The sequence below is a fragment of the Apus apus genome, chromosome 2 (assembly GCF_020740795.1).
Source record: "Apus apus isolate bApuApu2 chromosome 2, bApuApu2.pri.cur, whole genome shotgun sequence".
NCBI lineage: Eukaryota > Metazoa > Chordata > Aves > Apodiformes > Apodidae > Apus > Apus apus.
This window is the reverse complement of record NC_067283.1, coordinates 3,332,015-3,345,613: the sequence shown is the minus strand read 5'-3', so window position 1 is coordinate 3,345,613 and position 13,599 is coordinate 3,332,015. Positions and strand designations below refer to the sequence as shown.

The following is a 13,599-nucleotide window of genomic DNA, read 5'->3' as shown; positions in this document are numbered from 1 at the left end:
AGCTCAGCTGCTTTCCCGACCATTCCATAAAGCTCTGAACTTGACCTGCTACTGACACCCTAAAAATTTTGCCCAGCTGCTCAACTAAGCAGGTTTCAACATCACAACAACTTTCTAACTAACTATGTGCTTGATCCCTGCTCATCCATCTCTGTATGGAAAGGACAGTGTACGTTCCTAAGTTATCAACAGCTCATTAAATATTTGCCCTAAAATAAGTGCAGGAATTCCCTTTGCAGCATATTCTGCCTTCTCTGTTGCCTTCTTAGGCAACAAATAGATGTGTCCTCAGGGCAGCTCTGTCTCAGAGGGCATTTACTGCCCTAATTTTGAAGAGAAGGCATTTCTTTGAGAGCCATAGGCCTGGTTTCCATCCAGAAGGTAGGCATTCCCACTCATGTTCAGGGAATACTAAACCCTCCTTTTCCAACAGGACAGTATTTCGCATGCACTTTGTACACCTGTGAATATCCATCTAAAATACAAAACAGTAGGAATTATTTCAAAGATTTGTCTACATTTGAGGAAACCAGCCTTTCAGAAAAGTGGTACAGTGCAATATGTGCATTTTTTCCCTGTCTTGCCTGCTCAGTGAGGATTCTCCACAAAGGGCAGACTTTGGCCATCTCATACCCCTTAAAATACTGGTGAATATCCTAAAGGTTTGCACAGGCAATCCCCATCACAGAATCACAGAATCATGGGGGTTGGAAGGAACCTCTGAAGATCATCAAATCTGGCCCCCCTGCTGCAGCAGGAATACCTAGGGCAGATCCCACAGGAATGTGTCCAGATGGGTCTTGAAAGGGTGCTCCAAATGATGCATAAAAATATCTTTTCTCCAGATAAAATACATCTGGAGTGGTACCCACTGCTCAAATAGCCAAATATCCCTCAGCATGGAGCAAAGAATTGATTGCTACAGGTCCCTCAGAGAAGAAGTTGCCAAAACTCCCCTGCTGCCCATGTGCATGATCCACCTCATGTCTGTAACAAGCTCAGATTCATCTCAATCAGTCATGAAACCTCGTTGCCAATACCAACAGAGAATTAATGGATTTGAGCACCTAGATCTGGGGATTCTGCTGCCACAGCCTGAGTTCAACACAACTTCGCCTCCATGGCAGCAGGAGCTCTGCACACTCAAGCTGGGGATCCCTGCCTGAGAGTCTGTGTTAGGCAGGAATTGTGCTCTTTTTGTGAGCAGCCTTTCCTGGTGCCATAAAAGGTTGTGGTTCCTTCTGAGTTGCTCCAGCCTCATGCCTCTGCCATAGCTTCAATGCAACCAGCCAGAAAGGATTCCCTAGTGTTCAAGCCCCAGAGCAAAGCCATGCTTGGGGAGCATGTGGTTGAGATGCATCAAAACTGCTCACTTAAACCTTGCCTCTCACCTGTGAGCTTCTGAATTAGGACCACACTCTGACAGAATGAAATCAATTCTTATTCAGTAGCCCCAGGAGGGCTCAGGACACTCACACCAGCAAATCCCCACTGGCTGCAGACACTCCAAGCAGGCACTCAGGCTTTGGGCAAAAGAAATTAGATGTGTCAATGTCTCACAACCTTATGCCTACAGTAGAAGGAGAAACTTGAGGGACTTTTTACAAGGGCATGTAGTGATAGGGTGAGGGGTAATGGCTTTAAACTGGAAAAGGGGAGATTTAAGTTAGATAGTAGGAAGAATTCTTCCCTGTGAGGGTGGTGAGACCCTGAAAAAGGTTGCCCAGAGAAGCTGTGGGTGCCCCATCCCTGGCAGTGTTGAAGGGCAGGTTGGATGGGGCTTGGAGCAACCTGGGCTGGTGGCAGGTGTCCCTGCCCATGCAGGGGGGTTGGAACTAGATGATCTTTAAAGTCCCTTCCAACCCAAACCATGCTGTCATTCTATGAAACAAAGAGCATGGGCATGCCATGGGGAGGATGCTGCTGCATCCCCAGCCCTTGTCAGCTCAGCTCTGTGTCACCTTCCCTCCCTGGGAGTTAACTGCCTGGTCTGCCTCCACCTTCCCCATCACCACCCTACAGCAAGTCCGTTTGTGCCACCTGCCTCCCAGGAGTGAGCTGATGTACATATAAATTGATTAGCAGGAGCCCATGGAGGTCTCCAGTGTGACATTCTGGTGGGGGCTAGGAGGGGGTTGAATTAATTTGGAGTGGTGGATGGGGACCAGGCCCTCTCCAAAACATGTGACATTGAGAAAACCCTTTCCACACTTTTCCTTTTAGCCAGAGTGTTTCATAGCAACTGTTTTGAGCCAGAAAAGGGGCTGGGGGGCGGGTGGGAAGTAAGACCTTGTCACTGGTGCAAATCAGTTATTACTCAAGTTAATCAATTACTACTCAAGTTAAATATATTGCCTGTGCAAAGCACCAAGGAGGAGCCACTAACCAGAGAGTGCTACCAGCTAGGTTCTTGTGCCTTTGCCCCCAAAAGTGCAGGGTATTCCCCAGGCAGACTCACTGAGGGCAACAAAGCTATGGCTGAATCAACACCTCAAGGATGCTTAGACTGTGGATGTGTGTGATGATGCCACCAGTGATCTTCTGTAGGGCTGTGGCTGGACCTGGACACATGGGTTGAGGCAACGACCAGGGCTGACACACTTCTTTGGCCAACTGATTTCTACCTTCAGGTGCTTTGCAGTGGGTTTGGCCCCTGAGTCTCAGAGAGAAATTATCCTTTTGGTTTTTTTCTTTTGCAAGGTGACTGTTCCCACTACCTGTGCTGCAGTGAAGTCTTCACACAGCAAGTTACTGTGTTTAATTATTCATTTCCTGAAGAAAAAAAAGAATCCTCCTTCCCTTTTCAAATCTCTCCCCTTCCAATACAATCAAAATCTGTCCTTGCTCATTAGTGTTTACCCTGCTGCTTCTTACTATTCTTTTGTTTAAATATATATATATATATATGGCAGACCTTCTTTTCCTAACTGAATATTCACAATTCTTTGTAGTCTTGGCTTTTTTCAAACCTCTGTCTCAAACACCTTCAGTTTTTGCTATAACTGCTGGGCTGTGGAGTGATCATAATTGAACTTTGATTTCAGGGGCTAATTAATACAGGTATTTTGTCAGGGTTTGTTTTGGTTTTGTCGGGTTTTTTTGATTAGTTGTTTTTTTCTCCTAGGAAATCAGTTTGTTCAACCTTCATTTCTTTGGGTTCAGGGAGTCAGGCAGCCCCACTGGGAATGATGAGGTGGACCATGATGCCTAAGTCACTCAGAGTGTCATTCCCCAAGACAGTGCATAAGAAACTCCCACCCATTCTTGTTTGCTCTCCAGTGCAAATCACTTCCATCATGCTGAAGTGATGGAGGCACCATCCCTGGTTATGTTCAAGGAGAGGCTGCATGTGGCACTTTAGAACCATGGTCTGGCTGATGTGGTGATGTTGGTCATAGGCTGGACTTGATGATCTTAATTGTCTTTTCCAGCCTTGGTGATGCTGTGAATGTAGGTTTGTTGGCTACACCATAAACTGAGTTGGTCTCAGTTTGAAGTAGCACCTTTTTGGAGGGTTCTTATCAACCAGTGCAATGGTTTTCTTCATAGCTCAGCCCCACAAAGCCTCCCTGGCAGAGCAGAGGCTGGTGACTACACAGCAGAGCAGGACCTTCTGGCACCCACTCTGCCACTAAGCTAGCTTCCCACAGATGTACATCCAAAACCTGCAGAGTGCTGGTAGGGATCATGGTCCAGCATATCAGTTTGTCACTGCTCAGCAGGGTTTCCAAGCTTGAGTGCATCTCCAGGCTCACACAAACAGCATCCAGACCTGAGCTGGCTCAAGGATGCAAGCTGCACTCAATGAGGGGTTAACACATGACCAGAATGTCCACCCATAGCAAGCTTGGTTGGGCTTTTTACCATGGAGCTTGTTCCAAAAAGGCTTCAGGTGCTGCAAAAAGCGGTCTCAAAGTTACACAAGGAGCAAGGTTTATAGGTAATTCCATGTGTTTGCTATGGAAACATGCTGCAGTTCATCACTGTTTGTTTCTTCTCTTCCAGGTAGGCTGCAAAGTCATGATGGTTTTCTTCCAGTACTGCGTCATGGCCAACTTCTTCTGGCTCCTGGTGGAGGGGTTGTATCTTCACACCCTGTTGGTCATCTCCTTCTTTTCAGAGAGGAAGTACTTTTGGTGGTACATCTTGATTGGCTGGGGTATGCATCTTCTCAAAATTAAATGCCAAGAGGTGATCCTGGCAGGCATGTTCCCCCCCCCCTCCCCGCCCCCGGAGATGTCCAGGGCCAGGTTGGATAGGACTTGGAGCAACCTGGTCTAGTGGAAGGTGTCCCTGCCCATGCAGAGGGTTGGAACTAGATGATCTTTAAGGTCCCTTCCAACCCAAACCATTCCATGATTCTATAGTTTTTAACAGCAGTTTAATACATAAATCTTGGGGCTCAGACAGGGCACTGCTGTGGTAGAGGTGTTACCTTGCTGCCAAGAATTGGTAGTGCAGCCAGGAGCAAGATCAAGTGATGGCCAGAGGGGTTTAAGAGCATTAACCTAAATCTTCAAAGGTATTCAAGTCCTTAGTTTGTGCTAGGTTAACTGATAGTTGAGCACTTCATGGTCCTTAAGGATTGTTGACCTGAAACTCCTCATCAGCTGTACAGTCATTTAGTCCTTTGACCCTTCTTGAGATCCTGAAGTTGACCTTGAAGTGTAAGGATGGATCCCAGCAAAGCAGGACTCCTGGACTGAGCCAGACCCTGCAGTCTGGCACCCTCTTCTTGTCTTACTGAATTCAGGCCAGTTGGCTAACCTGAGATCCCATCTCCTGTGGGCTAATGCTGATAACCTTCTGCTTACTGCATTCCTGACTTCTCCAGCTTTAATGTGAATCAAGTCTCAACCACATAAAATAAAATAAAATAAAATAAAATAAAATAAAATAAAATAAAATAAAATAAAATAAAATAAAATAAAATAAAATAATGCCAAGGAAGAGAGAACTAAACTCTTCACTAATAACTTGGAGCTGAATTCCTAACTTCTGCAAATTAATCCTGCCAGATCAACTCTTCTTCTTTCTTCCAAAGAGGAAACAGAAATATCTTTTCCCCTTTAAGCCATTTAGCTGAAGATTTCTGTTTAAGTAAGGAAAGTATCTTCCTAGTGCATGGTCTCAATAGCTGGAACTGAGAAATAATAGAGCAGGGAAGAATCTTGAAGGAAAAAATATTCAGGGGGATGTCTGGGCTCAGGATTTGATCATTTAGCCATGGAGTAACTTCCACAGAAAGTGACAGGAGTTCTACCTGGGTTCACACTGCAGAGGAGGGACAATGCTCTGTGGTATGAGCACAGATGTTACCAGGCCTTGTTCTAGGTACAACTAATCAGGTCAGGCCATCTTTAAACCTTTTCATGTGCATAGACACCATTTCTTCCAGCACAACAGAGCTGGCAGATTTTAAAGAAAAATGTCTGCAGCTGATGATCTTAAATGAAAGGAAATCCCTTGCATGTGTCATGTATCCTGAGGTTGCTTGGATGGGGAAGGGCAATTCAAGACAAACACAGATGCTTGAAGGATCTGTTGACCTTTCAGTCATCTCTCATTTGCAAGAGCATCAGTGGTGGATCAGAAATGGATCATGCAGGAATTAATAATTCAGACACATTCATTGCAGCTCCTGCTGTTTATATTGCCATTGCACTCAGAAGTCACTGGTAATAAACAGTACACACCACTGTGACTAACACAGCACTGTGTCCTTCCTGGAGAGTTTCCAATCTCAATCTAATAAAACACAAGAGACAGAGGAAAGTGGCACCACAAGGATGGAACAAAACCACCCTAGTCAGGCAGAAGGTCATGGAGTGAAGAGCAGGGGCAGGTTCATCTGACCTGCTACACACATATACATGTGAACTTGTCACTCCAATCTCCACCCAGTCAGTGGATGTCCAGGCAGTACAGCCAGGAAAATCCAAGGGCTTGTTTCTTGTCTTAAGACCTTAGAGCACCTTCCAGTGCCTGAAGCCAGACCTACAGGAAAGCTGGAGATGGACTTTTTACAAAGGCATGGAGTGACAGGACAAGAGGAACAGTTTTAAGCTGGAAGAGGTTAGATACAGGTTAGACATTAGGAAGAGATTCTTCACTGTTACAATGATGAGACACTGGAACAGGCTGCCCATGGAGGTTGTGGCTGCCCCATTCCTGGCAGTGTTGAAGGGCAGGTTGGATGGGGCTTGGAGCAACCTGGTCTAGTGGCAGGTGTCCCTGCCCATGCAGAGGGTTAGAACTAGATGATCTCTAAGGTCCCTTCCAATCCAAACCATTCTATGATTCTCTGATAAAGAAAATATCTAATGTAGCTCAGACTTCAGTGTTAGCAGTATGTATTTCTCCCTGTTGATGCTAAAGAAAGCCTGTGATGATTGGCTTAGCTACAGGTGTCCACACTGTAGATGTTCAGAGTAATTCCTATTCCTTGCATTTCACCATCAGAAGGTTTTTCTGCAAGCACTGCAGCAGGAAGATAAACATGCTAGGGAGCAGTTACAGGGAATTCATCTTGCATGGCCAGTGGGAGACAAAGGCAACGTGTTGCTTGTTTGGCATGTGAGGGTTGAAAACATGAAGCATTTGCCCACTCTTGAGGGAAGGCATCACTTTGGTTGCCCAGGAGAGATGGAGAGTGGGGTAGAACAGGCCTGAAAACAGTGATAATGATTTCTGACAGTAACACCATCTCTTCTCTTGTCAGGTGCCCCCTCTGTGTTCATCACTGCTTGGACTATTGTCAGGATTTACTTTTTCGATGTTGGGTAAGCCTGAGGACTCGGTTCTCTTTCCTTTATAGTTCTTCCTTCCTTTAGCTCCAAGGAAGGCCAAGGAAAGCCCTGCAGGTTTAGTGACCCAGCCATCCTGCCCTAGCCCCGAGGACAGTCAAAGCAGAGGCTTTCTCCTGCCACCAAGAACTGAGAAATGCTGCGAGGTCTCACCAAAGACACATGCTTTATATCAGCTTAGACTAGTCACTTAGTCTCTTTGTTTCTCAATCCCTTTTTAAGGATATTCATAGGGAATTTGGGAGCAGACCAGTACCTGAAGGGGCTACAGGAAAGCTGGAGAGGGACATTTGACAAGTGCATGGAGTGATAAGATGACAAGAATGGTTTAAAGCTGAAAGAGGGGAGTTTTAGATTAGATGTTAGGATTAAATTATTTAGCGTGAGGGTGGTGAGACACTGGAACAAGTTGCCCAGAGAAGTTGTGACTGCCCCATCCCTGGAAGGTTTCAAGGCCAGGTTGGTCTTTAAGGTCCCTTCCAACCCAAGCAATATTATGGTTCTATGGTCACATTTGGCAGCTGCCCCATGCAGAGGAGAGCTTTGTATCCTGCAGAATAGACCCTAAATACTGTGGTGGAGCAGGTATTTAAACACACCCATTAGGTCTCCCACAGAAAAAGTCTAAAAACTCCTTGGTTTGTTGGTTTGTTTTGTTGTGGGTTTTTTTTCCCCAGGCAGATCTTAGGATCTATTATTTTTCCTCTTTAACCTGGCAGCAGCCTTTGATATTTTATATAAGAAGCAGATAGAAAGCAGCTAAGAGAACAAGGCAGAAATCAGAGAATATATGCCAGTAAATAGGATCTGATCCTGCAATTCTCCTTCATACTTCTACTCAATCAGTCATACTATAGTAATTAGAATAGCTTTTATGAGAAAACACTCGAGAGAATTACAAAATCAGGTGCTTATTATGAACTCACTGTGCATTTACAGCACGTGGTTAACTCCATTTTCTCCCTCCAAATGTGTCCTGATTTGTCCTTATGTCAGGAAGACAAGCAGCTCAGATTTCTCATTGCATTTTTTATTTATAGTCATGCTAACACATTTCCTGAGGGTTACTGATTTCTTTTATGGCTTCACTCTATCTGCATAAAACTGGCCTTATTTACTCTGTTAATAGATAGCCTCTGCAATGAGATAAAGACCAAAGGATTTAACCAGTCTGGATGCTAATTCTTCTTACTATATATTCCCACTAAGCTCCAGCAATTCTTAATAAAGATGCAGCCTTCTTTGCATTTTCTGGAGGCTTTAAAGCTCTAAATTTTTGTGCCAAGCAAAAGAGGATGTGAATTTACAGAATATGCTAATACCTAACACAGGTTATTTTTTTTTTTTTGCATACTAAAAATTACCTACAGAGAAAAAATTACAGGAAATTAATCCAGATTAAATAAAACCTAACTGTGTGAGATGGGTTAAACAACATTAAGCTTCTGTTTAAACATTCTGCCTCCAAATTACCGTGACCTTCGTTCAGGCTGCCTGAATTTATTTTAAAAATGAAGAGCATTAGACATAATTAGGGCCATTTAAATTCTAAATGAAAGGGCATCGTGCACCTGCCTAAGTAAAAACATCTGTATGTGAGCAATTTACTTCAGTCTCCTTTGATAGCTCGTGCAGGTTTAGTCAGTGTAGTCCATGGAGTGTTCTTCTTTTCATCCTAAAGTTGGTGCCTAAAATAAGTCTCAGGAACTGTGCCCTAAAAGTTCCTCTCTTCACCTACTATTACTCGTGCTGTCAACAGCTGGAATTAGGTGTGTTGAATCCAGGTGAAACTGTCTGTGATGGGTTCCACTGATCTACTTCCATCACGAATGCAGACTGATTTTCAAGAATACTCTCCTAAAAATGCACCTTTGATCACCTGATTCTGGTGAGGTCTGCAGATAAAGTGTCCCAGGCAGTATTAGTCATTTCCACATCATTCCTATTGTCTCATTTCCTTGTTGGCTTTGATGTTGCAGATGATCTAGGTGGGTGGTGTGGTTTGCAGACAATTCTGACTTCAGGATGAAGCAAATCACACCCTGGACCCTATTGACTGGTCTGACTAGACTCATAGTTCAGGTGCAGCTAGTTAGATTTAGTTGGACTCATCCCATCATAGGCCTGCTGACATCATTTCCAGGACATCTGAGGGGTTTATTTGATGGTGCAAATCACTCTGTGCTTAACAAAACCCCCATCTGTGATGATGGATAGTACTGGAGGCCTCATGAACCTGTGATCTTGATAGCATTTCCTTGTAAGCAGACCTCAGTGAAGGAGAAATGTCAGGACAAGGGGCTGTGGGCACAAACTGGAGCATAGGAGGGTCAAGCTGATGATAAGGAATAACTTCTTTACTGTGAGTGTAACAGAGCACGGGAACAGATTGCCCAGGGAGGCTGTGAGGTCTCCTTCTCTGGAGACATTCCAAACCCATCTGCATGTGTTCCTGTGTGATCTACTGTAGGTGATCCTGCTCTAGCAGTGGTTGAACTAGATGATCTCCAGAGGTCCCTTCCAACCCCAACCACTCTGAGACTGTATGACTCTGTCATTCACCATTCTACCACACGTTCTCCCTGAGATAGTATCTTCAGACCATTCCATTACCAAGGGGAAAAGAGTTCTGAGCCTTATATCTGGGACAGCTGGTACCTACCAGTACTCAAAGCCACCGCAAAGTGAGTCTTCAGCCCCTCGTAATTCATGCACACCAGGTTTAGTCCTCTTCTCATAACCTAGCATAGCTGTCCAGCATTTAGGGAAACCAAGTACCTGAGGAGGTTACACAGCTGCTTCCTTGATGCTTGAGCTTCATGCTTGACACGGCCTTCCAGTACTTGAAAGGGGCCTAGAGGAAAGCTGGGGTGGAGCTTTCCATCAAAGATAGTGATAGGACCAGGCGTAATGGTTTTAAACTGAGAGAGGGGAGATTTAGGTTAGATATTAGGAAGAAATACTTCACTATCAGGGTGGTGAGGAACTGGGATGGGTTGCCCAGGGAGGTTGTTGATGCCCCATCCCTGGAGGTTTATAAGGTCAGGTTGGATGAGGTTTTGTGCAACCTGGTCTAGTGGTTCCCTGCTCATGGCAGGGGGGTTGGAGCTTCATGATCTTTAAGGTCCCTTCCAACTTTAATGATTCTGTGATTCTATGTTTTAAGTCTGGTCTTTGTTTCTTTTTAGGTGCTGGGAGGAAGTAGTGGAATCCCCATTCTGGTGGATCATTAAAACTCCTATTTTGGTGTCCATTTTGGTAAAGTATCAGCACATTCTGCTGGCTGCAAAGCCATCTTTAATACTAAGTGTGGGGGGCAAAGGGGTGTTGAGAAGTCTGTAAATGTCCATGGAACATGCATTACCAGATGCAATCCCACTGTATATTGAATGTCTTAGGACGAGGGAGTTCACCTTTGGGATAAACATCTTTAACCATTTGCCATAGAAAGAGTTTGGAGCTCATTTGGTTTAACTGTGACCACTCTGACCTCACCTGGTCAGCACTCTAGTGGAGTAGCCATGGATTTGTGTAGCCAGGGGAGACTGAGGAATGTGGTCCGAGATCCAGGAAAGCCTCATCTTGTCTAATGAATTAGTGAATGTCTAAATTAGATGAGATTAATTGTGCCATAAATGTTTTTGTTTCTCTGAGCTGACCACATACAGAGCACAGGGTGACTTGTTCAGTTCTAGATATCAACACTAAACTAAAATGGATGAGTCCTACCATAAATCTCTACCTAGAGGCAAAGGGGTTGGATTTATTTCCCCAGATCTTTGCCTCTGGTTCTAGCAACCAGTAGAAAGCTGAATTCCAGCTGAGTGTTTTTAAAGTAAGTTCTTAAGAAGCTTGGCTAATTTCCAGATAAATCAACAGAAGTGCTTAACTACTTACTTCTCTGGCTGTGATCAATTCTGAGCAGAGAAACCACGTCACATCTGGGGAACTCATGAGTCTTTCCATCCCTGTTGAATACCACGTGTTTCCTCTGTCAGGTATCAAGCCAAATTTGAAATCAAATGAGCCTGTTAAACTTAGCTATGACTTTTCTCAAGTAAAGGCGAGTATGTGGGAAAGGAAGAAAAAGAATGCACAGAAATCAAACCAAATATATCTCTTTTAATCAGAAATCTTTTCTTAGACATAATTCTTCTCATTCCACGTACATCATGACCTTTACAAGAAGCCTTTTTTTGTTCTGTAGCATTTGTCATACAGGGTTTTCAAACTGAAACTGTTTGAATAATTACATCTTACCTCACTGAAAAGAAATGCAATACTTAGAACAAACATCTCAAACTATTTATATAATCATATAAAGATATATAGTATTTTCCTTTCCCAAGATAACCTTTTGGTAATGAAATACTCCCTGTTCTCCTCAGATCAGAGAATCTGTATTTTCTTTTGGCCACTGCATTTTTTCCTCATTGCTGAACAAAATTCACCCAGTAATTTCTGATTTTCCTTCTGCAGATATCATATAAATCTGGCTCAGGGGAAGGGCATGATAACAGCTGTCTGATGAACAGCAGGTTTCTTCAGGGAGGAAGGCAACATTTTCTCTGTATCCATGGGAATAAAGCATAGATCTCAATGGGAGGAACAAATACATGTGTAACATATAGAAGATATTAAGCACTGGGAACTGATTAAGTGCCTTTGATTATACTCCAGGCTGAAAAATACACAACTTCTCCAGTATCCTGATAACCAGATCTTCTAAGACTCCTAAGACAGTTTTCAGCCTATAAGTCATACTCCACCTGGCTCATCACTGCCCTGTGTCCATGTTTGCTCTCGAGCACCATGAGCCAACACAGTCAGTGTTTAACTGCTCCAATCTTACCTTCAGTGCTGCAGCTTGGGTGCTATCAATGCTCATTAGAGTAATTGATCTGGATAATACTGCTTTGAACTGATAAAATTTAACTTGCCACCAAGTCAGATGCATACCAATTTTATAAGCAAATAAGTACAAACAGAAACTATGACAGATGTCATGGGATAAATAAAAACTGATTAAGCAATACATCATAACCAAGAAATACAATTGATTTCCAAGCACTTGTAGCCTTTGAAAAAAGTGTCTACATTAGAGATGTGCTTCAGTCTATTTTATTCACCTGCTGTTGAGATAAATATAGGAATTGCTAGAGGAAATTTTACAATCTGTTTTTGCAGGAAATCAGATTGGCTGGTTAACACAATCCCTTCCAGCCACTGAGTGTCTAAAAATCAGAATCGTTTGTGCGTTCACTAACCATCAAAGGATAAAGAAGGAGGTTGTGTGCCAATCTAAAACTAAACTCAGTCCACAGAAACCTGACATCCCTTTCCATTGCATAAGTTGCACGAATAACAGCCCAACTCAATGGGTAGGACCTCAAAGGCAAGTAGATTTGCCTTCTACTCATGCCACCTACCAGATGTTTTTAAGGAACTCTTGTTCCTTTTTTTATTAAATAAGGCTTCCATTGCTTGAGTGTGTTGGTGGAGCACTTTGAGATTTTTTTTGAGTGCAAAGCACCATCTAAATTCTAGATATTAGCTAGACTCTTCTGGTCTAACATCCTAGGAGAGAGCGTCTTCCGCTGTGTCGGTGAGGTCTATCCCTTGCTATTCAAGCTTCTCTCCAGAGAAGACACTCCCACTGGGGTTGAGTAGAGGCCCACTTGAGTGGATACAGCTTTGTGTTTCCTTTTGGTTTCCTTGGCTCAGTGCCTCAGCCTTTGACATGCTCAGCAGCAGGTCCCATGTCACCGTCTCCCGAGGGCTTTGACGTCGGTCGCTCCGCTCCCTCCCAAGGCTCTTTCCCCGTCGGCACGGCCCCGCGCAGCAGGACGTCGTGCATAGCTGTGCTCTATGGGTTTGACATCATCATACTTGGGATGTATGACACAAAGTCCCAAGCAGGCTGATGTCAGGCCCAAGATGGCTGCCACCCTGTGTCGGTTTACTATGTGCTCCCAGAGTGGGGTTCTCTGCTCATGGCTTTTTAACAACATGGCAAAAAAAAAATTGCAGCGAAAGGAGCTCCCCTCTAATGACTGTCTCTTTGCACCAGAGAAAAATACTAATTTTGGATTTCTCTGTTTCCCTTCTCCCCCACCCGACAGGTCAACTTCATCCTCTTCATTTGCATCATCCGTATCTTAGTCCAGAAGCTGCATTCCCCAGATGTTGGACACAATGAAACCAGCCAATATTCGTAAGTCCTCGACCTTTTCAACCGTATTGTGGGGTTCTTGGGAAACCCATTTGCCTGTTGGTTCATTATTGCATCTGTCTGCACTGATCAGAATCAATTGTTTGTTGGCCAACTATCAGAAATCAGGAAACTGGGAATTTGCTTAAACAACTGGGTGTGTTTTGTGTCAGCTTGAACAGGCAGGTGAGAAGGTTTTCTCCAGGGATTAAGGATGAAGAAGTGAGAGCAACAGTGATGATCATGAAACAAAATAGGCTTTTTCTTTGTATATTTAATATATTTTGGATCCTGAAGGTGGAGGGACCCTGATAACAAAGAACAGTTGTCCCGAGTACATGGGGGCTTGTTTTTCTCAACTAGTCTCAATTCCCTTTTTCAAGGAGAGATCTAGAAAATCAGTACACTCATTAGATCTATGGCAAATTTCCCTTATCCTGAAGCAGAGCTCTAAACTTGCTTGAGTAAATTCAATGCATTTCTCTTCACTGTTGAAAAGTAGCATTGTCTCAGAAATTTTGCTTGATGTAATGCTTTTATTCCAGGGGTATAAGGTCAACCTTAATTTGGCTGTTTATAATG

General features: G+C 43.8%; 1 protein-coding gene across 1 annotated transcript in view; it reads left to right on the top strand.

Annotated features, from left to right (window-relative positions):
* Window positions 1–13,599, top strand: part of VIPR1 (vasoactive intestinal peptide receptor 1) — a 115,399-nt gene that overhangs the window by 88,799 nt on the left and 13,001 nt on the right. The window contains exons 7-10 of the mRNA XM_051612344.1: window positions 4,006–4,159; window positions 6,722–6,782; window positions 9,995–10,064; window positions 12,929–13,020. Coding sequence (XP_051468304.1) covers window positions 4,006–4,159; window positions 6,722–6,782; window positions 9,995–10,064; window positions 12,929–13,020 — 377 coding nt within the window. The remainder of the gene's footprint in view (window positions 1–4,005; window positions 4,160–6,721; window positions 6,783–9,994; window positions 10,065–12,928; window positions 13,021–13,599) is intronic.